Below are 27919 nucleotides of genomic sequence, written 5' to 3'. Positions count from 1 at the left end.
TGCATCGTTGGGAAGAACTCGTAAAGTAGCATGTCACGGTTAAGTCCGTTATATTCGGTGTTCGTGACAAATTACATTTGATTTAGATTTTTGCATATGGAACTGTTTAATGAAATGAAAGTATAACTATGTCCACTAGGTGGAGGTATCCAATTTATTATCTTAGTTTTGACCACTGAAATTCCACGGAAGAAGGAGAAGGAAGCTGAACTCCGTCACAGCACTTGGTTTATTTTGCTCCAGTTTTGTGTGGTTAGCTACATCAAATAGCAATTCCGTCTCTGTCTAGTTTCGTGAAATTCCACTCACGTTTTTTGGGGCGCGATTGTCTTAACGGAGTAGAGGTAGGTGTATTCGGCATACAATAGTTGCACAATTGGTTGTTGAACCGAGACACTATCTGTGAAACAAGGGGCCTGTACAGGCACCCGTTGGCGATAACAGCCACAATGAGCTCGGAGCAGCAGAGCGACAGCGTGGACCCGGATGAGTCGCAGGACAGGTCTAGCAGCAGCAGGGTGTCGGACAAGGAACAGGACCCCCAGACAGATGACTCCGCCGATGAAGGCAAGACACCGGCGCGTCCTCCGCAGAGCAGCCGAGAGGAGGCAAGTGCTAACCCGAGAAGCTCCAGGGCGGATTTTGCACCCGCGGAGGACAATCCCCGGTGTCAGCCGAATGTACAAGGCGCCTCGGGGCAGGGGGGTACCTCTATGGCTGGCCCTGGTTCGGTTGAGAGTAGCTCCAACAGCCTGTTCTCCATGCTACAGAGCAGGACTATAAGGAGAGGGCTGTTCGTGGATCCATCTAGGGATAACTTTAGGACAATGACGAACTTGTATTTTTCCATGAGTCCGGCTGCAGACTCGGTCAACCTCAGTACCCAAACTCATGGCGCAGTGTTTAATTTGGAATACTCCCCCGACGGGTAAGGACAGGAGGAAATGGATGTTACGTGTTTGTCCATTTTTAGCCAGAAGTTTTATCCATATTTGCGTAATAGGAAAGCTAGTTAAGTTGTATGATCAGTAGTCACAATCCACAGACAGACCTTTTTACATTACACAAGTTGACCTAGGCGAGGTATTTTGGTATTGAATTAGGATTAGTTGTTGCAAAAGCAGCAGCTATTCTTCCTGGGGTCCACATGAAACATAATACAGACTTGGCCTGTTGTTGTGACCTTATATCCCACCCCTCCTCAGGTCTGTCCTGACAGTGGCCTGTGAGCAGACAGAGGTTCTCCTGTTCGATCCCATCTCTTCCAAGCACATCAAGACCCTGGTGGAGGCCCATGAAGACTGTGTCAATAACATCAGGTACCATAGACGTGTTCTCTGCCCCGGTATCTGGGCGTTTAGAGATGTCGACGATGAGTATGACGTGTCTCCTCTCTCAAACACCCTGGGAAGCTCAGATTCAAACTCCCATTAGACAGCTTTGCAAGCTTTATGTCCAACTATGTTAGTTATTTACCAAATAGAGAGTTTCGCTGAGCAACGAGGATCATTTATGGCTGACATGTACTTCCAGAGAATGGCTAAGTAAACATTTACAACCACACAAAAATGTGCCTATTCAGCACAACAGCAATCAATCATTACAGCCAGGCGGGGGTCAGACATTTTTGACATTATAACACTTGCAGCGCTGTCTAATGGCAGTTTGAATCGGAGTTTCATGGGCCTTTAAAGGAGGCACCTCATATTCATCGCCGACGTCGCTAACGCCCAGATCCTGGGGCGGGTGTTCTCTACCCCAGCCTTTCTCAAACCTCTCCTCGGGTACACCCAGGCGGTCCATCTGTTTTAACTCTTCCAGAGTTATCACACCACATTCAACTTGTCAACTAGTTAGTTATCAAGCCCTTGTCTACTAGTTAAGCCCTTGTCTACTAGTTAAGCCCTTGTCTAGTAGTTAGCAAGCCCTTGTCTAGTAGTTAGCAAGCCCTTGTCTAGTAGTTAGCAAGCCCTTGTCTAGTAGTTAGCAAGCCCTTGTCTAGTAGTTAGCAAGCCCTTGTCTAGTAGTTAGCAAGCCCTTGTCTAGTAGCTAGCAAGCCCTTGTCTAGTAGCTAGCAAGCCCTTGTCTAGTAGCTAGCAAGCCCTTGTCTAGTAGCTAGCAAGCCCTTGTCTACTAGTTAGCAAGCCCTTGTCTACTAGTTAGCAAGCCCTTGTCTACTAGTTAGCAAGCCCTTGTCTACTAGCTAGCAAGCCCTTGTCTACTAGCTAGCAAGCCCTTGTCTACTAGCTAGCAAGCCCTTGTCTACTAGCTAGCAAGCCCTTGTCTACTAGCTAGCAAGCCCTTGTCTACTAGCTAGCAAGCCCTTGTCTACTAGCTAGCAAGCCCTTGTCTACTAGCTAGCAAGCCCTTGTCTACTAGCTAGCAAGCCCGTGTCTACTAGCTAGCAAGCCCGTGTCTACTAGCTAGCAAGCCCGTGTCTACTAGCTAGCAAGCCCGTGTCTACTAGCTAGCAAGCCCTTGTCTACTAGCTAGCAAGCCCTTGTCTACTAGCTAGCAAGCCCTTGTCTACTAGCTAGCAAGCCCGTGTCTACTAGTTATCAAGCCCGTGTCTACTAGTTAGCAAGCCCTTGTCTACTAGTTCAGGGCTACAAAAAAAAATCAAAATGAATGTGGGTCCCCAAGGAAAGGTTTGTATTTGTTCTCTCCTGTCTGTATCGTCAGGTATGCTAGCTGGATGTTCCCTATCTCTGGTCCAGGGCTTTTCCATGTGACTAGCTGATGCTAAGCCTTGAGCAGGACACATAAACTCCCTGGACCAGAGCTACTGCTAGCTGTTCCCACGCCTCCTCATGGCTGGCTGTCTGTCTGTCTGTCTGTCTGTCTTTCCGTCCGTCCGTGCGTGCGTGCTGTTTGTCCTGTTTGTACTCTCCCTAGGTCTGCTCAAGGCTCTGATACATGGCTATATCTAGACTGCTATGACATCCTAGGATTTAAAAAATATATATATTTTATTTATTTCCCCTTTATTTAACCAGGTAGGCCAGTTGAGAACAAGTTCTCATTTACAATTGCGACCTGGCCAAGATAAAGCAAAGCAGTGTGACACATACAACAACACAGAGTTACACATGGAATAAACAAGTGTACAGTCAATAATACAATAGAAAATAAAATTACATAGGCCATAGTGGTGAAGTAATTACAATTTAGCAAATGAACACTGGAGTGATAGATGAGCAGATGATGATGTGCAGGTAGAGATACTGGTGTGCAAAAGAGCAGAAAGTAGATAAAAACAATATGGGGATGAGGTAGGTAGATTGGGTGTGCTATTTACAGATGGGCTATGTACAGCTGCAGCGATCGGTAAGCTGCTTTGACAGCTGATGTTTAAAGCTAGTGAGGGAGATATGAGTCTCCAGCTTCAGTGATTTTTGCAATTCGTTCCAGTCATTGGCAGCAGAGAACTGGAAGGAAAGGCGGCCAAACGAGGTGTTGGCTTTGGGGGTGACCAGAGAGATATACCTGCTGGAGCGCGTGCTACGGATGGGTGCTGCTATGGTGACCAGTGAGCTGAGATAAGGCGGGCTTTACCTAGCAGGGTCTTGTAGATGACCTGTAGCCAGTGGGTTTGATGACGAGTATGAAGCGAGGGCCAACCAACGAGAGCGTACAGGTCGCAGTGGTGGTTAGTATATGGGGCTTTGGTGACAAAACGGATGGCACTGTGATAGACTGCATCCAATTTGCTGAGTAGAGTGTTGGAGGATATTTTGTAAATGACATCGCCGAAGTCGAGGATCGGTAGGATAGTCAGTTTTACGAGGGTATTTTTGGCAGCATGAGTGAAGGAGGCTTTGTTGTGAAATAGGAAGCCGATTCTAGATTTAATTTTGGATTGGAGATGCTTAATGTGATTCTGGAAGGAGAGTTTACAGTCTAACCAGACACCTAGGTAGTTGTCCACATATTCTAAGTCCCAACCGTCCAGAGTAATGATGCTGGACGGGCGGGTGGATGCGGGCAGCAATCGGTTGAAGAGCATGCATTTAGTTTTACTGGCATTTAGAAGCATTTGGAGGCCACGGAAGGAGTGTTGTATGGCATTGAAGCTCGTCTGGAGGTGAGTTAACACAGTGTTTAAAGAAGGGGCCAGAAGTATACAGAATGGTGTCGTCTGCGTAGAGGTGGATCAGAGAATCACCAGCAGCAAGAGCGACATCATTGATGTATACAGAGAAGAGAGTCGGCCTGAGAATTGAACCCTGTGGTACCCCCATAGAGACTGCCTGAGGTCCGGACAACAGGCCCTCCGATTTGACACACTGAACTCTATCAGAGAAGTAGTTGGTGAACCAAGCGAGGCAGTCATTTGAATAACCAAGGCTAATGAGTCTGCCGATAAGAATACGGTGATTGACAGAGTCGAAAGCCTTGGCCAGGTCGATGAATACAGCTGCACAATACTGTCGTTTAGCGATGGCGGTTATGATATCGTTTAGGACCTTGAGCGTGGCAGAGGTGCACCCGTGACCAGCTCAGAAACCAGATTGCACAGCGGAGAAGGTACGGTGGGATTTGAAGTGATCAGTTTGTTAACTTGGTCTACATGTCTATCTCAATGAATCCAAGCTGGATTCCTTTCTCTTTTGCGTCTGTTTCAAAACACATTAGACGATAAGGTCTGAGGGGAGGGACCCTGGACCTTCTCCTCCAATACGGTTGAGAAGGAGGCAAGGAATTAGGAGGCAAGGAATTAGGAGGCAAGGAATTAGGAGGCAAGGAATTAGGAGGCAAGGAATCACCTACGTACGCTCTTGTTATTATAATGTACGTTCTGCTCTTCTCTTTACAGGTTTCTGGACAACCGTCTGTTTGCCACGTGCTCGGATGACACCACCATAGCTCTGTGGGACCTGAGGAAGCTCAACTCTAAAGTGTGTTCGCTGCACGGTCACGCCAGCTGGGTCAAGAACATCGAGTACGACACCAACACACGACTCCTTGTCACCTCTGGCTTTGACGGCAACGTCATCACCTGGGACACCAACAGGTAGGTGTGTGTGTGTGTGTGTGTGTGTGTGTGTGTGTGTGTGTGTGTGTGTGTGTGTGTGTGTGTGTGTGTGTGTCAATGCGTATACACGTTTCCACTACAGCATGTTTAATTATTAAGTTGACTTTCATAATAATGTTTTGATTTCCCTGTTTCTGTTTTAGAATATACTAAGAATAACACAATGAGATTGTATTCTGTCAGCGTTATCGGTGGTAGGCCGGTGCTATCGGTGGTAGGCCGGTGCTATCGGTGACAGGCCGGTGCTATCGGTGACAGGCCGGTGCTATCGGTGGTAGGCCGGTGCTATCGGTGGTAGGCCAGTGTTTGCACAACAGACAGCCTGAGGGTGTGTCCCAAATGGCATGCTATTCTCTATATAGTGTACTACCATAGGTTTCTGGTCAAAAGGAGTGCCCTATTTAGGGAATACGCTGGGTGCCATTTAGGATGCAGGCCCTGACTCTTCTTCTCTCCTCTACTCTGTAGGTTGACAGAGGGTGGCTGACTCTTTTTCTCTCCTCTACCTGTAGGTTTACAGAGGGTGGCTGACTCTTCTTCTCTCCTCTACCTGTAGGTTTACAGAGGGTGGCTGACTCTTCTTCTCTCCTCTACCTGTAGGTTGACAGAGGATGGCTGACTCTTCTTCTCTCCTCTACTCTGTAGGTTGACAGAGGATGGCTGACTCTTCTTCTCTCCTCTACCTGTAGGTTGACAGAGGATGGCTGACTCTTCTTCTCTCCTCTGACTGTAGGTTTACAGAGGGTGGCTGACTCTTCTTCTCTCCTCTACCTGTAGGTTTACAGAGGATGGCTGACTCTTCTTCTCTCCTCTACCTGTAGGTTTACAGAGGATGGCTGACTCTTCTTCTTCTCTCCTCTACTCTGTAGGTTGACAGAGGATGGCTGACTCTTCTTCTTCTCTCCTCTACTCTGTAGGTTGACAGAGGATGGCTGACTCTTCTTCTTCTCTCCTCTACTCTGTAGGTTGACAGAGGATGGCTGACTCTTCTTCTCTCCTCTACTCTGTAGGTTGACAGAGGATGGCTGACTCTTCTTCTCTCCTCTACTCTGTAGGTTTACAGAGGATGGCTGACTCTTCTTCTCTCCTCTACTCTGTAGGTTTACAGAGGATGGCTGACTCTTCTTCTCTCCTCTACCTGTAGGTTTACAGAGGGTGGCTGACTCTTCTTCTTCTCTCCTCTACCTGTAGGTTTACAGAGGGTGGCTGACTCTTCTTCTTCTCTCCTCTACCTGTAGGTTTACAGAGGATGGCTGACTCTTCTTCTCTCCTCTACCTGTAGGTTTACAGAGGATGGCTGACTCTTCTTCTTCTCTCCTCTACCTGTAGGTTTACAGAGGATGGCTGACTCTTCTTCTCTCCTCTACTCTGTAGGTTTACAGAGGATGGCTGACTCTTCTTCTCTCCTCTACTCTGTAGGTTTACAGAGGATGGCTGACTCTTCTTCTCTCCTCTACTCTGTAGGTTTACAGAGGATGGCTGACTCTTCTTCTCTCCTCTACTCTGTAGGTTTACAGAGGATGGCTGACTCTTCTTCTCTCCTCTACCTGTAGGTTTACAGAGGATGGCTGACTCTTCTTCTCTCCTCTACTCTGTAGGTTTACAGAGGATGGCTGACTCTTCTTCTCTCCTCTACCTGTAGGTTTACAGAGGATGGCTGACTCTTCTTCTCTCCTCTACTCTGTAGGTTTACAGAGGATGGCTGACTCTTCTTCTCTCCTCTACCTGTAGGTTTACAGAGGATGGCTTACTCTTCTTCTCTCCTCTACTCTGTAGGTTTACAGAGGATGGCTGACTCTTCTTCTCTCCTCTACTCTGTAGGTTTACAGAGGATGGCTGACTCTTCTTCTCTCCTCTACTCTGTAGGTTTACAGAGGATGGCTGACTCTTCTTCTCTCCTCTACTCTGTAGGTTTACAGAGGATGGCTGACTCTTCTTCTCTCCTCTACCTGTAGGTTTACAGAGGATGGCTGACTCTTCTTCTCTCCTCTACTCTGTAGGTTTACAGAGGATGGCTGACTCTTCTTCTCTCCTCTACCTGTAGGTTTACAGAGGATGGCTGACTCTTCTTCTCTCCTCTACTCTGTAGGTTTACAGAGGATGGCTGACTCTTCTTCTCTCCTCTACTCTGTAGGTTTACAGAGGATGGCTGACTCTTCTTCTCTCCTCTACTCTGTAGGTTTACAGAGGATGGCTGACTCTTCTTCTCTCCTCTACTCTGTAGGTTTACAGAGGATGGCTGACTCTTCTTCTCTCCTCTACTCTGTAGGTTTACAGAGGATGGCTGACTCTTCTTCTCTCCTCTACTCTGTAGGTTTACAGAGGATGGCTGACTCTTCTTCTCTCCTCTACTCTGTAGGTTTACAGAGGATGGCTGCCCCCACAAGAAGTTCTTCCACACGCGCTACCTGATGAGGATGCGTCTGACTCCAGACTGCTCCAAGATGTTGATCTCCACGTCATCGGGTTACCTGCTGATCCTCCATGACCTGGACCTCACACAGTCTCTGGAGGTGGGCAGCTACCGCATGCTGCGGGCCAGACGCACCCCCCTCAGCTCAGGTGAGACCCTCCCCCCCCCCATCCTCACCCCCCTCAGCTCAGGTGAGACCCCCCCCCCATCCTCGCCCCCCTCAGCTCAGGTGAGACCCTGTCACTGCACCACCCCATCCTCAGCTCAGGTGAGACCCTGTCACTGCACCACCCCATCCTCAGCTCAGGTGAGACCCTGTCACTGCACCACCCCATCCTCAGCTCAGGTGAGACCCTGTCACTGCACCACCCCATCCTCAGCTCAGGTGAGACCCTGTCACTGTACCACCCCATCCTCACCCCCCTCAGCTCAGGTGAGACCCCCCCCCCTCCCCTCAATCATCACCTCTCACAGCTCAGGTGAGGTGCTGCTTCACCCCCCCCCCCCCCCCCCACATCATCATCACCTCTCACAGCTCAGGTGATTTATTGTGAATCTGTCTCTAGATGGCTCAGCGTCTGCATCGAGGTCAAGTGGAGCTCCTCGACAGGGTAACGACTCCAGCAAGATCCACCCTCACAGAGAAGGTCAGTTAGAGGCATGCTGGGCTTACTTTAGACACAAGTCTCTTGTAGGACAACCATTCAGACACAAGTCTCTTGTAGGACAACCATTCAGACACAAGTCTCTTGTAGGACAACCATTCAGACACAAGTCTCTTGTAGGACAACCATTCAGACACAAGTCTCTTGTAGGACAACCATTCAGACACAAGTCTCTTGTAGGACAACCATTCAGACACAAGTCTCTTGTAGGACAACCATTCAGACACAAGTCTCTTGTAGGACAATATAGCTAATGACGTTAACGTTAGCCAAGTTGTTCTTTGCAAACTGACGAGCTAACGCTAACGTAAACTCACCCCATTCCGTACAAATGTGCGCAACCGCGACATTCAAAGGAGGCTACAAAGAAAACTAATGGGACTGTAGCGACTGTGTTGACTTCAACATCGGGGGTGTTAACTAGGTTTCTATTCAAGCGTTGATCGACATGGTAATGGCTCTATAGTATTGGAGAAAAGTTGAAAAAAACTGACCCTCCGTTACATCTTGACGTGTCATGTCATAACATACAGCACGCATAAAGCAACTATTTTTGTCTTACAATCTCTCTCCACCAGGTGTAGCACTTCTCTCATCGTTTAAATACAAGAAATGGACAGTGACGTGGGTAAGGGGGGGATACCTAGTCACTTTTTGCGTCATCATTGCATGCGATCATCATTCTCAAAGCCGCTGTTTACTTCTAAGATCACTTTAGCACCGCCCTAAAACCCGATTTCAAATTCGACACAAACCTTCAAAAAGATATGTAATGACACATTATATAAACTCTTTATAGTGTTTTATTTACATTTTAGAGGCGATAAGTTGGACAGATCGAGTGGGGAAAAAAGCAAATTTCCCACAACTTCTCTCCTTCTCACGCATTAGTTTCGCTTCCCCACCCGCCATTTTTAAAAAGACCCGACGGGACTCATTGCCTGCTTGAATTATGCAGAAACGGGCAGCGTTTAGGTCATGTAATTGATAATGTTGGAAAGGGGAGAAATTGTGCTTTACATTGGTATTGACATTACAGTTGATCTGGAAGTATTACGTTTTTGGGGAGCTAAAATAAGGGCAATTGTACGGACCAAGGCGATGTACGAGTTTACGTTATTTTATTTTTTTAACACTTCTAGAATATGGTAATATATTGTTAATTACTAGCTAGCTAGATAATGCGCTTTTTAATCAGTTTTCTTGCTGTATCTAAATGTCCGGTAACCAACTGTCTGTGGTGCAAGAATACGTTAATGGTTACAAAAGTAACGTAAACTCGTACATCGACTCGGTCCGTACAATTGTAGTACAATAGTTTACGTTACTATATCCATTCGTCACAAGACGAGCGTTTCGCTGTCCTAAAGTTAAGTACATTTCCAAGAAGAAATCCTCAAGGAACTTTTTCCCAAGAACAATACTTTTAAAAAAATGTCCGAGGTTGTATTTGATTAACATTTATTGAAAAAGTGTAGATTTCCTCAAAGACAAAAGACGAGCATAGTTACAAGGTTAGCGTTTCATTATATATATAAGTATTGATCTTGGGAGAATCAATGTAGTTGGAGCTAGATTCCACAAACCTGGTCTCATTCCGTTGGTGGCTCATCAATAAATTGCTCCACCATGGATTGTATGTTTGTCAGCTACCTAACAGCTGATCAATAGACCATGGCATCGATCAGGAGATGTGAACTGTGATTAGACTGTCACTGTTGACAGAAGGGTATAGTATAACGCAGGATCAATGAGTTGGCCAGCAATTGTTTTGATAAACATTTTTTATTTTATTTTCCCTTTATTTAACTCAGGGATTCGGTCTTGCAACCTTACGGTTACTAGTCCAACACTCTAACCACTAGGCTACCTGCCACCTCTACACTCTAACCACTAGGCTACCTGCCGCCTCTACACTCTAACCACTAGGCTACGCTGCCTCCTCTACACTCTAACCACTAGGCTACCTGCCACCCCTCCACTCTAACCACTAGGCTACCTGCCACCCCTACACTCTAACCACTAGGCTACCTGCCGCCCCTACACTCTAACCACTAGGCTACCTGCCGCCCCTACACTCTAAACACTAGGCTACCTGCCGCCTCTACACTCTAACCACTAGGCTACCTGCCGCCTCTACACTCTAACCACTAGGCTACCTGCCGCCTCTAACCACTAGGCTACCTGCCGCCTCTACACTCTAACCACTAGGCTACCTGCCGCCTCTACACTCTAACCACTAGGCTACCTGCCGCCTCTACACTCTAACCACTAGGCTACCTGCCGCCCCTACACTCTAACCACTAGGCTACCTGCCTCCTCTACACTCTAACCACTAGGCTACCTGCCACCTCTACACTCTAACCACTAGGCTACGCTGCCACCTCTACACTCTAACCACTAGGCTAGCTGCCACCTCTACACTCTAACCACTAGGCTACCTGCCGCCTCTACACTCTAACCACTAGGCTACCTGCCACCTCTACACTCTAACCACTAGGCTACGCTGCCACCTCTACACTCTAACCACTAGGCTACCTGCCGCCTCTACACTCTAACCACTAGGCTACCTGCCACCTCTACACTCTAACCACTAGGCTACGCTGCCACCTCTACACTCTAACCACTAGGCTACCTGCCGCCTCTACACTCTAACCACTAGGCTACCTGCCGCCCCTACACTCTAACCACTAGGCTACCTGCCTCCTCTACACTCTAACCACTAGGCTACCTGCCGCCCCTACACTCTAACCACTAGGCTACCTGCCGCCCCTACACTCTAACCACTAGGCTACCTGCCGCCCCTACACTCTAACCACTAGGCTACCTGCCGCCCCTACACTCTAACCACTAGGCTACCTGCCGCCCCTACACTCTAACCACTAGGCTACCTGCCGCCCCTACACTCTAACCACTAGGCTACCTGCCGCCCCTACACTCTAACCACTAGGCTACCTGCCGCCCCTACACTCTAACCACTAGGCTACCTGCCGCCCCTACACTCTAACCACTAGGCTACCTGCCGCCTCTACACTCTAACCACTAGGCTACCTGCCGCCCCTACACTCTAACCAATAGACTACCTGCCCCCCTACACTCTAACCAATAGACTACCTGCCCCCCTACACTCTAACCACTAGGCTACCTGCCACCTCTACACTCTAACCACTAGGCTACCTGCCGCCTCTACACTCTAACCACTAGGCTACCTGCCGCCCCTACACTCTAACCACTAGGCTACCTGCCGCCCCTACACTCTAACCACTAGGCTACCTGCCGCCTCTACACTCTAACCACTAGGCTACCTGCCGCCTCTACACTCTAACCACTAGGCTACCTGCCGCCCCTACACTCTAACCAATAGACTACCTGCCCCCCTACACTCTAACCAATAGACTACCTGCCGCCTCTACACTCTAACCACTAGGCTACCTGCCGCCTCTACACTCTAACCACTAGGCTACCTGCCGCCTCTACACTCTAACCAATAGACTACCTGCCGCCTCTACACTCTAACCACTAGTCTACCTGCCGCCTCTACACTCTAACCACTAGGCTACCTGCCACCCCTACACTCTAACCACTAGGCTACCTGCCACCTCTACACTCTAACCACTAGGCTACCTGCCGCCTCTACACTCTAACCGCTAGGCTACCTGCCGCCTCTACACTCTAACCACTAGGCTACCTGCCGCCTCTACACTCTAACCACTAGGCTACCTGCCGCCCCTACACTCTAACCACTAGGCTACCTGCCATCTCTACACTCTAACCACTAGGCTACCTGCCACCTCTACACTCTAACCACTAGGCTACCTGCCACCTCTACACTCTAACCACTAGGCTACCTGCCACCTCTACACTCTAACCACTAGGCTACCTGCCACCTCTACACTCTAACCACTAGGCTACCTGCCACCTCTACACTCTAACCACTAGGCTACCTGCCACCTCTACACTCTAACCACTAGGCTACCTGCCACCTCTACACTCTAACCACTAGGCTACCTGCCGCCTCTACACTCTAACCACTAGGCTACCTGCCGTCCCCTGAAATAACTATTGATTTAGTAAATAAGAAAGTTAAACAGATCTGTGTTTTTAGACCCATTTCAACATTATCTTTCTAAAAAAAATACGTTATTCCACACTATTTAGACAAGTTGTCTGTTTAACTCATTGATCCAGTGTTGTAGTGTTCTGTGATCTACATGATGATTTTATAGTCTTCACTCTGGGATATTGTCCTTCCATAGGGTTGACTTCAGAGCTGTTATGTTGACTGTAGGGCCTGGCGAAGAAAAATATATTGGTTGCCCTGTTTTTTCGATTAATCGATTGGTCAAAATTGTTTCAACTTTTATTTACTATATATATATATATATAGTAAATAAATAATATATATATACACACGCACACAGTTGAAGTTTGAAGTTTACATACACCTTAGCCAAATACATTTTAAACTCAGTTTTTCCACAATTCCTGACATTTAATCCTAGTAAAAATCCCCTGTCTTAGGTCAGGTAGGATCACCACTTTATTTTAAGAATGTGAAATGTCAGAATAATAGTGGAGAGAATGATTTATTTCAGCTTTTATTTCTTTCATCACATTCCCAGTGGATCAGAAGTTTACATACACTCAATTAGTATTTGGTAGCATTGCCTTTAAATTGTTTAACTTGGGTCAAACGTTTAGGGTAGCCTTCCACAAGCTTCCCACAATAAGTTGGGTGAATTTTGTCCCATTCCTCCTGACAGAGCTGGTATAACTGGGTCATGTTTGTAGGCCTCCTTGCTCGCACACACTTTTTCAGTTCTGCCCACAAATGTTCTATGGGATTGAGGTCAGGGCTTTGTGATGGCCGCTCCAATACCTTGACTTTGTTGTCCTTAAGCCATTTTGCCACAACTTTGGAAGTATGCTTGGGGTCATTGACCATTTTGAAGACCCATTTGCGACCAAGCTTTAACTTCCTGACTGATGTCTTGAGATGTTGCTTCAATATATCCACATAATTTTTCTTCCTCATGATGCCATCTATTTTGTGAAGTGCACCAGTCCCTCCTGCAGCAAAGCACCACCACAACATGATGCTGCCACCCCCGTGCTTCACGGTTGGGTTGGTGTTCTTCGGCTTGCAAGCGTCCCCCATTTTCCTCCAAAAATAACGATGGTCATTATGGCCAAACAGTTCTATTTTTGTTTCATCAGACCAGAGGACATTTCTCCAAAAAGTACGATATTTGTCCCCATGTGCAGTTGCAAACTGTAGTCTGGCTTTTTTTATGGTGGTTTTGGAGCAGTGGCTTCTTCCTTGCTGAGCGGCCTTTCAGGTTATGTCGATATAGGACTCGTTTTACTGTGGATATAGATACTTTTGTACCTGTTTCTTCCAGCATCTTCACAAGGTCCTTTGCTGTTGTTCTGGGATTGATTTGCACTTTTCTCACCAAAGTACGTTCATCTCTAGGAGACAGAACGCGTCTCCTTCCTGAGCAGTATGACGGCTGCGTGGTCCCATGGTGTTTATACTTGTGTACTATTGTTTGTACAGATGAACGTGGTACCTTCAGGTGTTTGGAAATTGCTCCCAAGGATGAACCAGAATTGTGGAGGTGTCAAATATTTTTTCTGAGGTCTTGGCTGATTTCTTTTGATTTTCCCATGATGTCAAGCAAAGAGGCACTGAGATTGAAGGTAGGTCTTGAAATGCATCCATAGGTACACCTCCAATTGACTCAAATGATGTCAATTAGCCTATCAGAAGCTTCTAAAGCCATGACATCATTTTCTGAAATTTTCCAAGCTGTTTAAAGGCACAGTCAACTTAGTGTATGTAAACTTCTGACCCACTGGAATTGTGATACAGTGAATTATAAGTGAAATAATCTGTCTGTAAACAATATTTGGTAAAATGACTTGTCATGCACAAAGTAGATGTTCTAACCGACTTGCCGAAACTATAGTTTGTAAATAATACATTTGTGGAGTGGTTGAAAAACAAGTTTTAATGACTCCAACCTAAGTGTATGTAAACTTCCGACTTCAACTCTATAACTCAACAAAAAATGAAACGTCCCTTTTTCAGGACCCTGTCTTTCAAAGATAATTAGTAAAAATGCAAATAACTTCACAGATCTTCACTGTAAAGGGTTTAAACTTTTCTTTTCTTTTCTGAGTAAGACACTGTTTCTCATGCTTGTTCAATGAACCATAAACAATTAATGAACATGCACCTGTGGAACGGTCGTGAAGACACTAACAGCTTACAGACGGTAGGCAATTAAGGTCACAGTTATGAAAACTTAGCACACTAAAGGGGCCTTTCTACTGACTCTGAAAAACACCAAAAGAAAGATTCCCAGGGTCCCTGCTCATCTGCGTGAACGTGCCTTAGGCATGCTGCAAGGAGGCATGAGGACTGCAGATGTGGCCAAGGCAATAAATTGCCATGTCCGTACTGTGAGACGCCTAAGACAGCGCTACAGGGAGACAGGACGGACAGTTGATCGTCCTTGCAATGGCAGACCACGTGTAACAACACCTGCACAGGATCGGTATATCCGAACATCACACCTGCGGGACAGGTACAGGATGGCAACAACAACTGGCCGGTTACACCAGGAACGCACAATCCCTCCATCAGTGCTCAGACTGTCCTCAATAGGCTGAGAGAGGCTGTACTGAGGGCTTGTAGGCCAGTTGTAAGGCAGGTCCTCACCAGACATCACCGGCAACAACGTCGCCTATGGGCACAAACCCACCATCGCTGGACCAGACAGGACTGGCAAAAAGTGCTCTTCACTGATGAGTCACGGTTTTGTCTCACCAGGGGTGATGGTCGGATTTGCGTTTATCGTCGAAGGAATGAGCGTTACACCGAGGCCTGTACTCTGGAGCGGGATCGATTTGGAGGTGGAGGGTCTGTCATGGTCTGGGGCGGTGTGTCACAGCATCATCGGACTGAGCTTGTTGTCATTGCAGGCAATCTCAATGCTGTGCGTTACAGGGAAGACATCCTCCTCCCTCATGTGGTACCCTTCCTGCAGGCTCATCCTGACATGACTCTCCAGCATGACAATGCAACCAGCCATACTGCTCGTTCTGTGCGTGACTTCCTGCAAGACAGGAATGTCAGTGTTCTGCCATGGCCAGATAAGAGACGGGATCTCAATCCCATTGAGCACGTCTGGGACCTGTTGGATCGGAGGGTGAGGGCTAGGGCCGTTCCCCCCCAGAAACATCCAGGAACTTGCAGGTGCCTTGGTGGAAGTGTGGGGTAACATCTCACAGCAAGAACTGGCAAATCTGGTACAGTCCATGAGGAGATGCACTGCAGTACTTAATGCAGCTGGTGGCCACACCAGATACTGACTGTTACTTTTGATTTTGACCCCCCCCTTTGTTCAGGGACACATTATTCCATTTCTGTTAGTCACATGTCAGTTTGTCTGTTGTTGAATCTTATGTTCATACAAATATTTAAACATGTTAAGTTTGCTGAAAATAAATGCAGTTGACAGTGAGAGAACATTTCTTTTTTTCTTAGTTTTATTTATTTATATATATATTTATATATATACACACACACACCCTCCCTCCCTCTGTGTTTGAATACAATCAACTATATGCACTGAGGTTATCTGATGCTTTAAGCACACGGTTTGATTGAATAACTACGACACACATGACTCAAGGAAGAGCCTGATGGTCACATGGTGTAAACAACAACAACAACGACAGCCTGGCACACGTTGTCTCTCTTTCCTCCTCACTGCAGCGAACAGGCAGCAGGTGTTTATATCGCTGTCCGTGCTGAAGCTGAGACATCATTACAGCCATTTAGTTTCTGACTGAAAAGTTCTCTTACTGAAATAATGTTTTGGAAAAACGTTCCATATTCCCTCAACCCTTGCTCTCTTTGTGATACATGTAAGCATCGCATGCATGTGATCAATAGGGCCGGACCTATAGCCTCTGACCTATAGCCTCTGACCTATAGCCTCTGACCTATGGCCCCTGACCTATAGCCTCTGACCTATAGCCTCTGACCTATGGCCTCTGACCTATAGCCTCTGACCTATAGCCACTGACCTATAGCCTCTGACCTATAGCCTCTGACCTATAGCCTCTGACCTATAGCCACTGACCTATAGCCTCTGACCTATAGCCTATCATAATCACATCAATACGTTGGTTATAAACTGAACACCGTAACATGACAGCAAAATGGATGCAGGGGACGTGACAAATAAACTGGAAACGGGCGAATGTTTACTGGTTGCTCAGGAGGGAAAGGGGAAGTCAGATGTGTGAAGACATTTGACTTAGTTGTGGAAACTACTGGAGATCCAGACAAAGGAGGCTATAGGAGCAGGCCTCCATGGTGGCTCTACAAGGCTGCTATAAGGAGGAGATCCAGACAAAGGAGGCTATAGGAGCAGGCCTACATGGTGGCTCTACAAGGCTGCTATAAGGAGGAGATCCAGACAAAGGAGGCTATAGGAGCAGGCCTCCATGGTGGCTCTACAAGGCTGCTATAAGGAGGAGATCCAGACAAAGGAGGCTATAGGAGCAGGCCTCCAGCTACATGGTGGCTCTACAAGGCTGCTATAAGGAGGAGATCCAGACAAAGGAGGCTATAGGAGCAGGCCTCCAGCTACATGGTGGCTCTACAAGGCTGCTATAAGGAGGAGATCCAGACAAAGGAGGCTATAGGAGCAGGCCTACATGGTGGCTCTACAAGGCTGCTATAAGGAGGAGATCCAGACAAAGGAGGCTATAGGAGCAGGCCTCCATGGTGGCTCTACAAGGCTGCTATAAGGAGGAGATCCAGACAAAGGAGGCTATAGGAGCAGGCCTCCATGGTGGCTCTACAAGGCTGCTATAAGGAGGAGATCCAGACAAAGGAGGCTATAGGAGCAGGCCTACATGGTGGCTCTACAAGGCTGCTATAAGGAGGAGATCCAGACAAAGGAGGCTATAGGAGCAGGCCTACATGGTGGCTCTACAAGGCTGCTATAAGGAGGAGATCCAGACAAAGGAGGCTAAAGGAGCAGGCCTCCATGGTGGCTCTACAAGGCTGCTATAAGGAGGAGATCCAGACAAAGGAGGCTATAGGAGCAGGCCTACATGGTGGCTCTACAAGGCTGCTATAAGGAGGAGATCCAGACAAAGGAGGCTATAGGAGCAGGCCTACATGGTGGCTCTACAAGGCTGCTATAAGGAGGAGATCCAGACAAAGGAGGCTATTAACCTAATACTCTATTCATATATAATAACAAACAAACAGGCAACAGAAGTAAGATCTGTTTGTCTTTCTGTTGATATATATGTATCATTTATAAAGCCAGGCACATTGAACAGTAAGGCTATTGATTATAGACCTCATTAAATATGGGGTTTCCCCCATATTCTCCCCATTTTGTTGTTGTTGTTGACCAATTAGGCAAAGGCTGTTTCCTGATCTCTGCTGCCTCCGCCGCATTGTCCTCAATCCCAATCTGCTGGTTGCTACTATAACAAAGAGAAAGGGGCCAGTTCTACAGCGCCCTGACGATTACGCTTCAGAACCGCAGACGGCGACTGTATCCAACGCGGGAGAAAGAGCATTTGTTATAAAATAATATTAGATTTATTTGTGTTGGACCATTGTTCTTACGTAATATAACCGTATACAATTTCAGTATCACATGTCTTAGAGTGATGGTCTGTGCCATCCCCGTGGCCTTCGCAATGGGATCAGTCCACTGAGACGGGAGCCAATCGGCCTCCGCAATGGGATCAGTCCACTGAGACGGGAGCCAATCGGCCTCCGCAATGGGATCAGTCCACTGAGACGGGGGCCAATCGGCCTCCGCAATGGGATCAGTCCACTGAGACGGGAGCCAATCGGCCTCCGCAATGGGATCAGTCCACTGAGACGGGAGCCAATCGGCCTCCGCAATGGGATCAGTCCACTGAGACGGGAGCCAATCGGCCTCCGCAATGGGATCAGTCCACTGAGACGGGAGCCAATCGGCCTCCGCAATGGGATCAGTCCAATGAGACGGGAGCCAATCGGCCTCCGCAATGGGATCAGTCCACTGAGACGGGAGCCAATCGGCCTCCGCAATGGGATCAGTCCAATGAGACGGGAGCCAATCGGCCTCCGCAATGGGATCAGTCCACTGAGACGGGAGCCAATCGGCCTCTGTCTTGTGCACCATGAACATGTTTCATAATCGCGACTGCTTCACTAATGAAATCTGTCGACCAAACAATTTACCAGTCGACTAAATGGGGTCAGCCCTAGTTGACTGTCAGTGTGCTTTGTTGCTTCCCCCCTCTATGTTAAGTAATGTTGTGTTGACTAAGGCTGTGACGGTCATGGAAGTTTGGATGACTGTAATTGGCCGCGGTCACAATAATAACCTTTTTTTCCTACTCATATTTTCTCCTCCTGACTGTGTGTGCTGCCATAGAAATATATGGAATAGAATGGGTGTGTGTTTTGCTGTCTTCATCCATAACTGTGGGTTAGACCTACACGGCTATGAGGTCATTGTGCCAGCCGTAGTGGTAACTTCATGTTGCTGCCCCCCTTCCCTCTCCCAGGTCTCTCCCCCAGGAATAGCTTGGAGGTGTTGACCCCAGAGATCCCAGGAGAGAGGGACAGGGGGAACTGCATCACCTCTCTCCAGCTTCACCCTAAAGGCTGGGCCGCCCTCATACGCTGCTCCTCCAACATGGATGACCAGGAGGTGAGTCACCTGACCCCCCAAAACCCCCAGGAGGTAAATTTCACCACACTGCACATTGACATCAACACGCACCGCTCCCCCAACATCAACACGCACCGCTCCCCAACATCAACACGCACCGCTCCCCCGACATCAACACGCACCGCTCCCCCGACATCAACACGCACCGCTCCCCCGACATCAACACGCACCGCTCCCCCGACATCAACACGCACCGCTCCCCCGACATCAACACGCACCGCTCCCCGACGTCTACACGCACCGCTCCCCCGACATCAACACGCACCGCTCCCCCGACATCAACACGCACCGCTCCCCGACATCAACACGCACCGCTCCCCCAACATCAACACGCACCGCTCCCCCGACATCAACACGCACCGCTCCCCCGACATCAACACGCACCGCTCCCCCGACATCAACACGCACCGCTCCCCGACGTCTACACGCACCGCTCCCCGACGTCTACACGCACCGCTCCCCGACATCTACACGCACCGCTCCCCGACATCTACACGCACCGCTCCCCGACATCTACACGCACCCCTCCCCGACGTCTACACGCACCCCTCCCCGACGTCAACACGCACCCCTCCCCGACGTCAACACGCACCGCTCCCCGACGTCTACACGCACCCCTCCCCGACGTCTACACGCACCCCTCCCCGACGTCAACACGCACCGCTCCCCCGACGTCAACACGCACCGCTCCCCGACGTCAACACGCACCGCTCCCCGACATCAACACGCACCCCTCCCCCGACATCAACACGCACCCCTCCCCCGACATCAACACGCACCGCTCCCCGACATCAACACGCACCCCTCCCCGACGTCAACACGCACCGCTCCCCGACGTCAACACGCACCGCTCCCCGACGTCAACACGCACCGCTCCCCGACATCAACACGCACCCCTCCCCCGACATCTACACGCACCGCTCCCCCGACGTCAACACGCACCGCTCCCCGACGTCAACACGCACCGCTCCCCGACGTCAACACGCACCGCTCCCCGACGTCAACACGCACCGCTCCCCGACGTCAACACGCACCGCTCCCCGACGTCAACACGCACCGCTCCCCGACGTCAACACGCACCGCTCCCCGACGTCAACACGCACCGCTCCCCGACGTCAACACGCACCGCTCCCCGACGTCAACACGCACCGCTCCCCGACGTCAACACGCACCGCTCCCCGACGTCAACACGCACCGCTCCCCGACGTCAACACGCACCGCTCCCCGACGTCAACACGCACCGCTCCCCCGACATCAACACGCACCCCTCCCCCGACATCAACACGCACCGCTCCCCCGACGTCAACACGCACCCCTCCCCGACGTCAACACGCACCGCTCCCCGACGTCAACACGCACCCCTCCCCCGACGTCAACACGCACCCCTCCCCCGACGTCAACACGCACCGCTCCCCGACGTCAACACGCACCGCTCCCCGACGTCAACACGCACCGCTCCCCGACGTCAACACGCACCCCTCCCCGACGTCAACACGCACCGCTCCCCGACGTCAACACGCACCCCTCCCCGACGTCAACACGCACCGCTCCCCGACGTCAACACGCACCCCTCCCCCGACGTCAACACGCACCCCTCCCCCGACGTCAACACGCACCCCTCCCCCGACGTCAACACGCACCCCTCCCCCGACGTCAACACGCACCGCTCCCCCGACGTCTACACGCACCCCTCCCCGACATCAACACGCACCCCTCCCCGACGTCTACACGCACCGCTCCCCCGACATCTACACGCACCCCTCCCCCGACATCTACACGCACCGCTCCCCGACGTCAACACGCACCCCTCCCCGACGTCAACACGCACCCCTCCCCGACGTCAACACGCACCCCTCCCCGACGTCAACACGCACCCCTCCCCGACGTCAACACGCACCCCTCCCCGACGTCAACACGCACCGCTCCCCGACGTCAACACGCACCGCTCCCCGACGTCAACACGCACCGCTCCCCCGACGTCAACACGCACCGCTCCCCGACGTCAACACGCACCCCTCCCCCGACATCAACACGCACCGCTCCCCCGACGTCAACACGCACCCCTCCCCGACGTCAACACGCACCGCTCCCCGACGTCAACACGCACCCCTCCCCCGACGTCAACACGCACCGCTCCCCGACGTCAACACGCACCGCTCCCCGACGTCAACACGCACCGCTCCCCGACGTCAACACGCACCGCTCCCCGACGTCAACACGCACCGCTCCCCGACGTCAACACGCACCGCTCCCCGACATCAACACGCACCGCTCCCCGACGTCAACACGCACCGCTCCCCCGACGTCAACACGCACCGCTCCCCCGACGTCAACACGCACCGCTCCCCGACGTCAACACGCACCGCTCCCCGACGTCAACACGCACCGCTCCCCGACGTCAACACGCACCCCTCCCCGACGTCAACACGCACCCCTCCCCGACGTCAACACGCACCGCTCCCCGACGTCAACACGCACCGCTCCCCGACGTCAACACGCACCCCTCCCCCGACGTCTACACGCACCCCTCCCCCGACGTCTACACGCACCCCTCCCCCCGACGTCAACACGCACCCCTCCCCGACATCAACACGCACCCCTCCCCGACGTCTACACGCACCGCTCCCCCGACATCTACACGCACCCCTCCCCCGACATCTACACGCACCGCTCCCCGACGTCAACACGCACCCCTCCCCGACGTCAACACGCACCCCTCCCCGACGTCAACACGCACCCCTCCCCGACGTCAACACGCACCGCTCCCCGACGTCAACACGCACCCCTCCCCCGACGTCAACACGCACCGCTCCCCGACGTCAACACGCACCCCTCCCCGACGTCAACACGCACCCCTCCCCGACGTCAACACGCACCCCTCCCCGACGTCAACACGCACCCCTCCCCCGACGTCAACACGCACCGCTCCCCGACATCAACACGCACCCCTCCCCCGACATCAACACGCACCCCTCCCCCGACGTCAACACGCACCCCTCCCCCGACGTCAACACGCACCCCTCCCCCGACGTCAACACGCACCCCTCCCCGACGTCAACACGCACCCCTCCCCGACGTCAACACGCACCCCTCCCCGACGTCAACACGCACCCCTCCCCGACATCTACTTCATGATTCTTCTTTATCATAACGCCAAAGTCTTTTTTGTGTTACAACCTCAATTTAAAATTGATTTAAGTTTAGATTTTTTTTCTCTCTGGTCTACACACAATAACCCCATAATGTCAAAGTGAAGTTATGATTCATTACAATTATACCATGGCATTGTAGAATACTTGTTTCTGATTGGTGTGAAGGGCATTCTAGAGCCTGCGTTCTTTCCCTATAGAAAATGACTCAAGTGAAAGTGAAAATCACCCAGTAAAATACGACTTGAGTAAAAGTCTAAAAGTATTTGGTTTTAAATATCCTTAAGTATCAAAAGGAAAAGTATAAATAATTTCACTTTTCTCTGTTTAGTGAGTCCTCCAGATCAGAGACCGTAGGGATGACCAGGGATGTTCTCTGTTTAGTGAATCCTCCAGATCAGAGGCAGTAGGGATGACCAGGGATGTTCTCTGTTTAGTGAATCCTCCAGATCAGAGGCAGTAGGGATGACCAGGGATGTTCTCTGTTTAGTGAATCCTCCAGATCAGAGGCAGTAGGGATGACCAGGGATGTTCTCTGTTTAGTGAATCCTCCAGATCAGAGGCAGTAGGGATGACCAGGGATGTTCTCTGTTTAGTGAGTCCTCCAGATCAGAGGCAGTAGGGATGACCAGGGATGTTCTCTGTTTAGTGAGTCCTCCAGATCAGAGGCAGTAGGGATGACCAGGGATGTTCTCTGTTTAGTGAGTCCTCCAGATCAGAGACAGTAGGGATGACCACGGATGTTCTCTTGATAAGTGTGTGAATTGGACCATTTTCCTGTCCTGCTAAGCATTCAAAAGAACATCCCTGGGTGTCAGGGGAAATATATGGAGTAAAAAGTACTTTTATTTTCTTTTGGAATGTAATGGAGTAAAAGTTGTCAAAAATATAAATAGTCAAGTACAGATATCCCCAAAAAATAACTTAAGTAGTACTTTAAAGTATTTTTACTTAAGTACTTTACACCATTGAATATCCCTTTGAGCATGGTGGAGTTATTAATTACACTTTGGGTGGTGGACGAGTTACAGTTTTGACGTAAATCTAGTTAAATCTATGGTAAGACCTGAAAAATGGTTGTCATAACAATGATCAACAACCAATTAGACAGAATTTGAAGAATAAAATAAATAATTGGTAAATGTTTCACAATCCAGGTGTGGAAATATCTTAGAGAAACTTACCCAGAAAGACTCACAGCTGTCATCGCTGCCAAAGGTGCTTCAACAAAGTTGAAGTGAGCTGTGTGAAATACGTATGTAAATTCGATATTTCTGGATTTCATTTTCAATCATTTTGCTAACATTTCTAAAAACAGGTTTTCACTTTGTCATTATTGTGTGTAGATGGGTGAGTTTATTTTTTAATTCAGGCTGTAACACAACAAAATGTGAAATAAGTCAAAGGGGTATGAATACTTTCTGATGGCTCTGTAGCTCCAGCTTGCCCTTTGATAGGCTAGGTGGACGTTTCATTATTGCTTAAACCAATCAAATCCTCTCAGATCTCCACCAGGGCTTTGTGGTCCATGTAAGATTGCACTTGGACATGCTTTTCTAATGCTCTGTCTGTCAGCGTAGATGAACAGGTTACGTTTCGCCTCTAACCCTCTTCTGTTTCTCCACTCTTCCTCTGTCTTCCTGTTATCCTTTCTCTCCCCCTCCCTTCTTCCTCCCCTATTCCTCTGTCCTTCCCCTTCTCTCTCCCCCTCTCTCCTCTCCAGTGGACATGTGTGTATGAGTTCCAGGATGGCTCCCCCACACGTCCCCCCGTCTCCCCGCGCTGCTCTCTGCGTCTGACCCACTACATCGAGGAGGCTAACGTGGGGAGGGGCTACATCAAGGAGTTGTGCTTCAGTCCTGACGGGCGGCTCATCTGCTCCCCCTACGGGTAGGGAGTATTATGACATCTGCTCCCCCTACGGGTAGGGAGTATTATGACATCTGCTCCCCCTACGGGTAGAGAGTATTATGACATCTGGTCCCCCTACGGGTAGAGAGTATTATGATATCTGCTCCCCCTACGGGTAGAGAGTATTATGATATCTGCTCCCCCTACGGGTAGGGAGTATTATGACATCTGCTCCCCCTACGGGTAGAGAGTATTATGATATCTGCTCCCCCTACGGGTAGAGAGTATTATGACATCTGCTCCCCCTACGGGTAGGGAGTATTATGACATCTGCTCCCCCTACGGGTAGAGAGTATTATGACATCTGCTCCCCCTACGGGTAGAGAGTATTATGACATCTGGTCCCCCTACGGGTAGAGAGTATTATGACATCTGCTCCCCCTACGGGTAGAGAGTATTATGACATCTGCTCCCCCTACGGGTAGAGAGTATTATGACATCTGCTCCCCCTACGGGTAGAGAGTATTATGACATCTGCTCCCCCTACGGGTAGGGAGTATTATGACATCTGCTCCCCCTACGGGTAGAGAGTATTATGACATCTGCTCCCCCTACGGGTAGAGAGTATTATGACATCTGCTCCCCCTACGGGTAGAGAGTATTATGACATCTGCTCCCCCTACGGGTAGAGAGTATTATGACATCTGCTCCCCCTACGGGTAGAGAGTATTATGACATCTGGTCCCCCTACGGGTAGAGAGTATTATGACATCTGCTCCCCCTACGGGTAGGGAGTATTATGATATCTGGTCCCCCTACGGGTAGAGAGTATTATGACATCTGCTCCCCCTACGGGTAGAGAGTATTATGACATCTGGTCCCCCTACGGGTAGAGAGTATTATGACATCTGCTCCCCCTACGGGTAGAGAGTATTATGACATCTGCTCCCCCTACGGGTAGAGAGTATTATGACATCTGCTCCCCCTACGGGTAGAGAGTATTATGACATCTGCTCCCCCTACGGGTAGAGAGTATTATGACATCTGCTCCCCCTACGGGTAGAGAGTATTATGACATCTGCTCCCCCTACGGGTAGAGAGTATTATGACATCTGCTCCCCCTACGGGTAGAGAGTATTATGACATCTGCTCCCCCTACGGGTAGAGAGTATTATGACATCTGCTCCCCCTACGGGTAGGGAGTATTATGACATCTGCTCCCCCTACGGGTAGAGAGTATTATGACATCTGCTCCCCCTACGGGTAGGGAGTATTATGACATCTGCTCCCCCTACGGGTAGAGAGTATTATGACATCTGCTCCCCCTACGGGTAGAGAGTATTATGACATCTGCTCCCCCTACGGGTAGAGAGTATTATGACATCTGCTCCCCCTACGGGTAGGGAGTATTATGACATCTGCTCCCCCTACGGGTAGAGAGTATTATGACATCTGCTCCCCCTACGGGTAGAGAGTATTATGACATCTGCTCCCCCTACGGGTAGAGAGTATTATGACATCTGCTCCCCCTACGGGTAGAGAGTATTATGACATCTGCTCCCCCTACGGGTAGAGAGTATTATGACATCTGCTCCCCCTACGGGTAGGGAGTATTATGACATCTGCTCCCCCTACGGGTAGGGAGTATTATGACATCTGCTCCCCCTACGGGTAGAGAGTATTATGACATCTGCTCCCCCTACGGGTAGAGAGTATTATGACATCTGCTCCCCCTACGGGTAGAGAGTATTATGACATCTGCTCCCCCTACGGGTAGGGAGTATTATGACATCTGCTCCCCCTACGGGTAGAGAGTATTATGACATCTGCTCCCCCTACGGGTAGAGAGTATTATGACATCTGCTCCCCCTACGGGTAGAGAGTATTATGACATCTGCTCCCCCTACGGGTAGGGAGTATTATGACATCTGCTCCCCCTACGGGTAGGGAGTATTATGACATCTGCTCCCCCTACGGGTAGAGAGTATTATGACATCTGCTCCCCCTACGGGTAGAGAGTATTATGACATCTGCTCCCCCTACGGGTAGAGAGTATTATGACATCTGCTCCCCCTACGGGTAGAGAGTATTATGATATATAAACGATATGGTTAAACATCTACCTATCAGAGGGCAAGGTGCACTTATTGTCGTATTGCTTAGCCTATCAGAGGGCAAGGGGCACTTATTGTCGTATTGCTTAGCCTATCAGAGGGCAAGGGGCACTTATTGTCGTATTGCTTAGCCTATCAGAGGGCAAGGGGCACTTATTGTCGTATTGCTTAGCCTATCAGAGGGCAAGGGGCACTTATTGTCGTATTGCTTAGCCTATCAGAGGGCAAGGTGCACTTATTGTCATATTGCTTAGCCTATCAGAGGGCAAGGTGCACTTATTGTCATATTGCTTAGCCTATCAGAGGCCAAGGGGCACTTATTGTCATATTGCTTAGCCTATCAGAGGGCAAGGTGCACTTATTGTCGTATTGCTTAGCCTATAAAATCTCTGATCTCCACGAGTGTGTAGGGATTGGGGTCTATTTGGTGTTGGGACACAGTTTTCAGTTTTTGTAATCAAGTATCGTCCCAATAGGTACGGAGTACGACTGCTGTCCTTCGATGAGAACTGTATGGAGCTGTCTGACTGCCTGCCCGTCCAGACCAGCTGTCTCCGAGAGGTCCGGTCCATCTACTCCCATAGTGATGTGGTCCTCACCACCAAGTTCTCCCCGACCCACTGCCAGCTGGCGTCAGGCTGCCTCAGTGGCCGCGTCGCCCTGTACCAGCCCAGGTTCTAACCGCAGGGCTGTCCCAAATGGTCCCCCCCTATTCCCTATGGGCTCTGGTCATAAGTAGTGCACTATATAGGGAATAGGGCCCTGGTCTAAAGTAGTGCACTATATAGAGAATAGGGCTCTGGTCTAAAGTAGTGCACTATATAGGGAATAGGGCTCTGGTCTAAAGTAGTGCACTATATAGGGAATAGGGCTCTGGTCTAAAGTAGTGCACTATATAGGGAATAGGGCCCTGGTCTAAAGTAGTGCACTATATAGGGAATAGGGCCCTGGTCTAAAGTAGTGCACTATATAGGGAATAGGGCCCTGGTCTAAAGTAGTGCACTATATAGAGAATAGGGCTCTGGTCTAAAGTAGTGCACTATATAGGGAATAGGGCCCTGGTCTAAAGTAGTGCACTATATAGGGAATAGGGCCCTGGTCTAAAGTAGTGCACTATATAGGGAATAGGGCTCTGATCTAAAGTAGTGCACTATATAGAGAATAGGGCTCTGGTCTAAAGTAGTGCACTATATAGGGAATAGGGCCCTGGTCTAAAGTAGTGCACTATATAGGGAATAGGGCCCTGGTCTAAAGTAGTGCACTATATAGAGAATAGGGCTCTGGTCTAAAGTAGTGCACTATATAGAGAATAGGGCTCTGGTCTAAAGTAGTGCACTATATAGGGAATAGGGCCCTGGTCTAAAGTAGTGCACTATATAGGGAATAGGGCCCTGGTCTAAAGTAGTGCACTATAATAAGGAATAGGGTCCTGGTCTAAAGTAGTGCACTATGTAGGGAATAGGGTGCCAATTTTGGGACCCTCGAGTAATCAGGTAGACCTTTTATTCATTTGTCACCAAACGGAAGAAACCAGACTGAACCGGAGGGACTCCCTTGAACTTGGTTTTGCTACCGTTATACCCTGATGCAATGGTCACCAACCTTTTTCTGAGTCGAGGACACTTTCGTAAAAGCAAGCCGAGCTCAACCGCCCCAACATTTCTTTAAAAAAAAAAATGTAACGTTAACCTAATAAAAAGTTACATTTTCACAGCATACCGTCTCTATGGCTTGATATTATATATTATATTATATCTCCCAACTCGATGCCTTGATGAGAAAATAGATCAGTCATTGTTGCTGAGTGAGGCACAGCTGAGCAGAAACAATGAAATGATTATCCCTCTTATTGTCCTGGATTTATCTGATGGGTTCAAGACAACTGGCGACTGGGGGGGACAAGGTCAAATCATGATGTGGGGG

General features: G+C 49.6%; 1 protein-coding gene across 2 annotated transcripts; it reads left to right on the top strand.

The window, feature by feature from the left end:
* The first annotated feature begins 154 nt into the window (after positions 1-154).
* wdr32 (WD repeat domain 32) lies at positions 155-26993 on the top strand. Of its 2 annotated transcripts, none has more exons than XM_071366959.1 (8): positions 155-928; positions 1206-1319; positions 4817-5014; positions 7395-7597; positions 8015-8095; positions 18716-18894; positions 23755-23921; positions 26473-26993. In XM_071366959.1, the coding sequence occupies exons 1-8, from the start codon at positions 450-452 to the stop codon at positions 26675-26677; spliced, it is 1626 nt and encodes a 541-aa protein (XP_071223060.1). In that variant the 5' UTR covers positions 155-449; the 3' UTR covers positions 26678-26993. The 2 variants fall into 2 exon arrangements, with proteins under 2 accessions (XP_071223060.1, XP_071223062.1); XM_071366961.1 differs by having other exon boundaries at positions 18716-18861; positions 26473-26956.
* Positions 26994-27919: the final 926 nt, after the last annotated feature.

Source organism: Salvelinus alpinus, chromosome 25 (genome assembly GCF_045679555.1).
Source record: "Salvelinus alpinus chromosome 25, SLU_Salpinus.1, whole genome shotgun sequence".
In the NCBI taxonomy this organism is placed as follows: Eukaryota; Metazoa; Chordata; class Actinopteri; order Salmoniformes; family Salmonidae; genus Salvelinus; species Salvelinus alpinus.
The sequence above is the reverse complement of the archived record's forward strand: the minus strand, read 5'-3'. Positions and strand labels throughout refer to the sequence as shown.

Excerpts from the sequence above, each read along its gene's own strand:
- wdr32 (XM_071366959.1), top strand. The coding sequence starts at position 450 with ATGAGCTCGGAGCAGCAGAGCGACAGCGTGGACCCGGATGAGTCGCAG. Across the intron at positions 929-1,205 it reads TTGGAATACTCCCCCGACGG|GTCTGTCCTGACAGTGGCCT; the intron begins GTAAGGACAGGA and ends ACCCCTCCTCAG. Across the intron at positions 7,598-8,014 it reads ACGCACCCCCCTCAGCTCAG|ATGGCTCAGCGTCTGCATCG; the intron begins GTGAGACCCTCC and ends ATCTGTCTCTAG.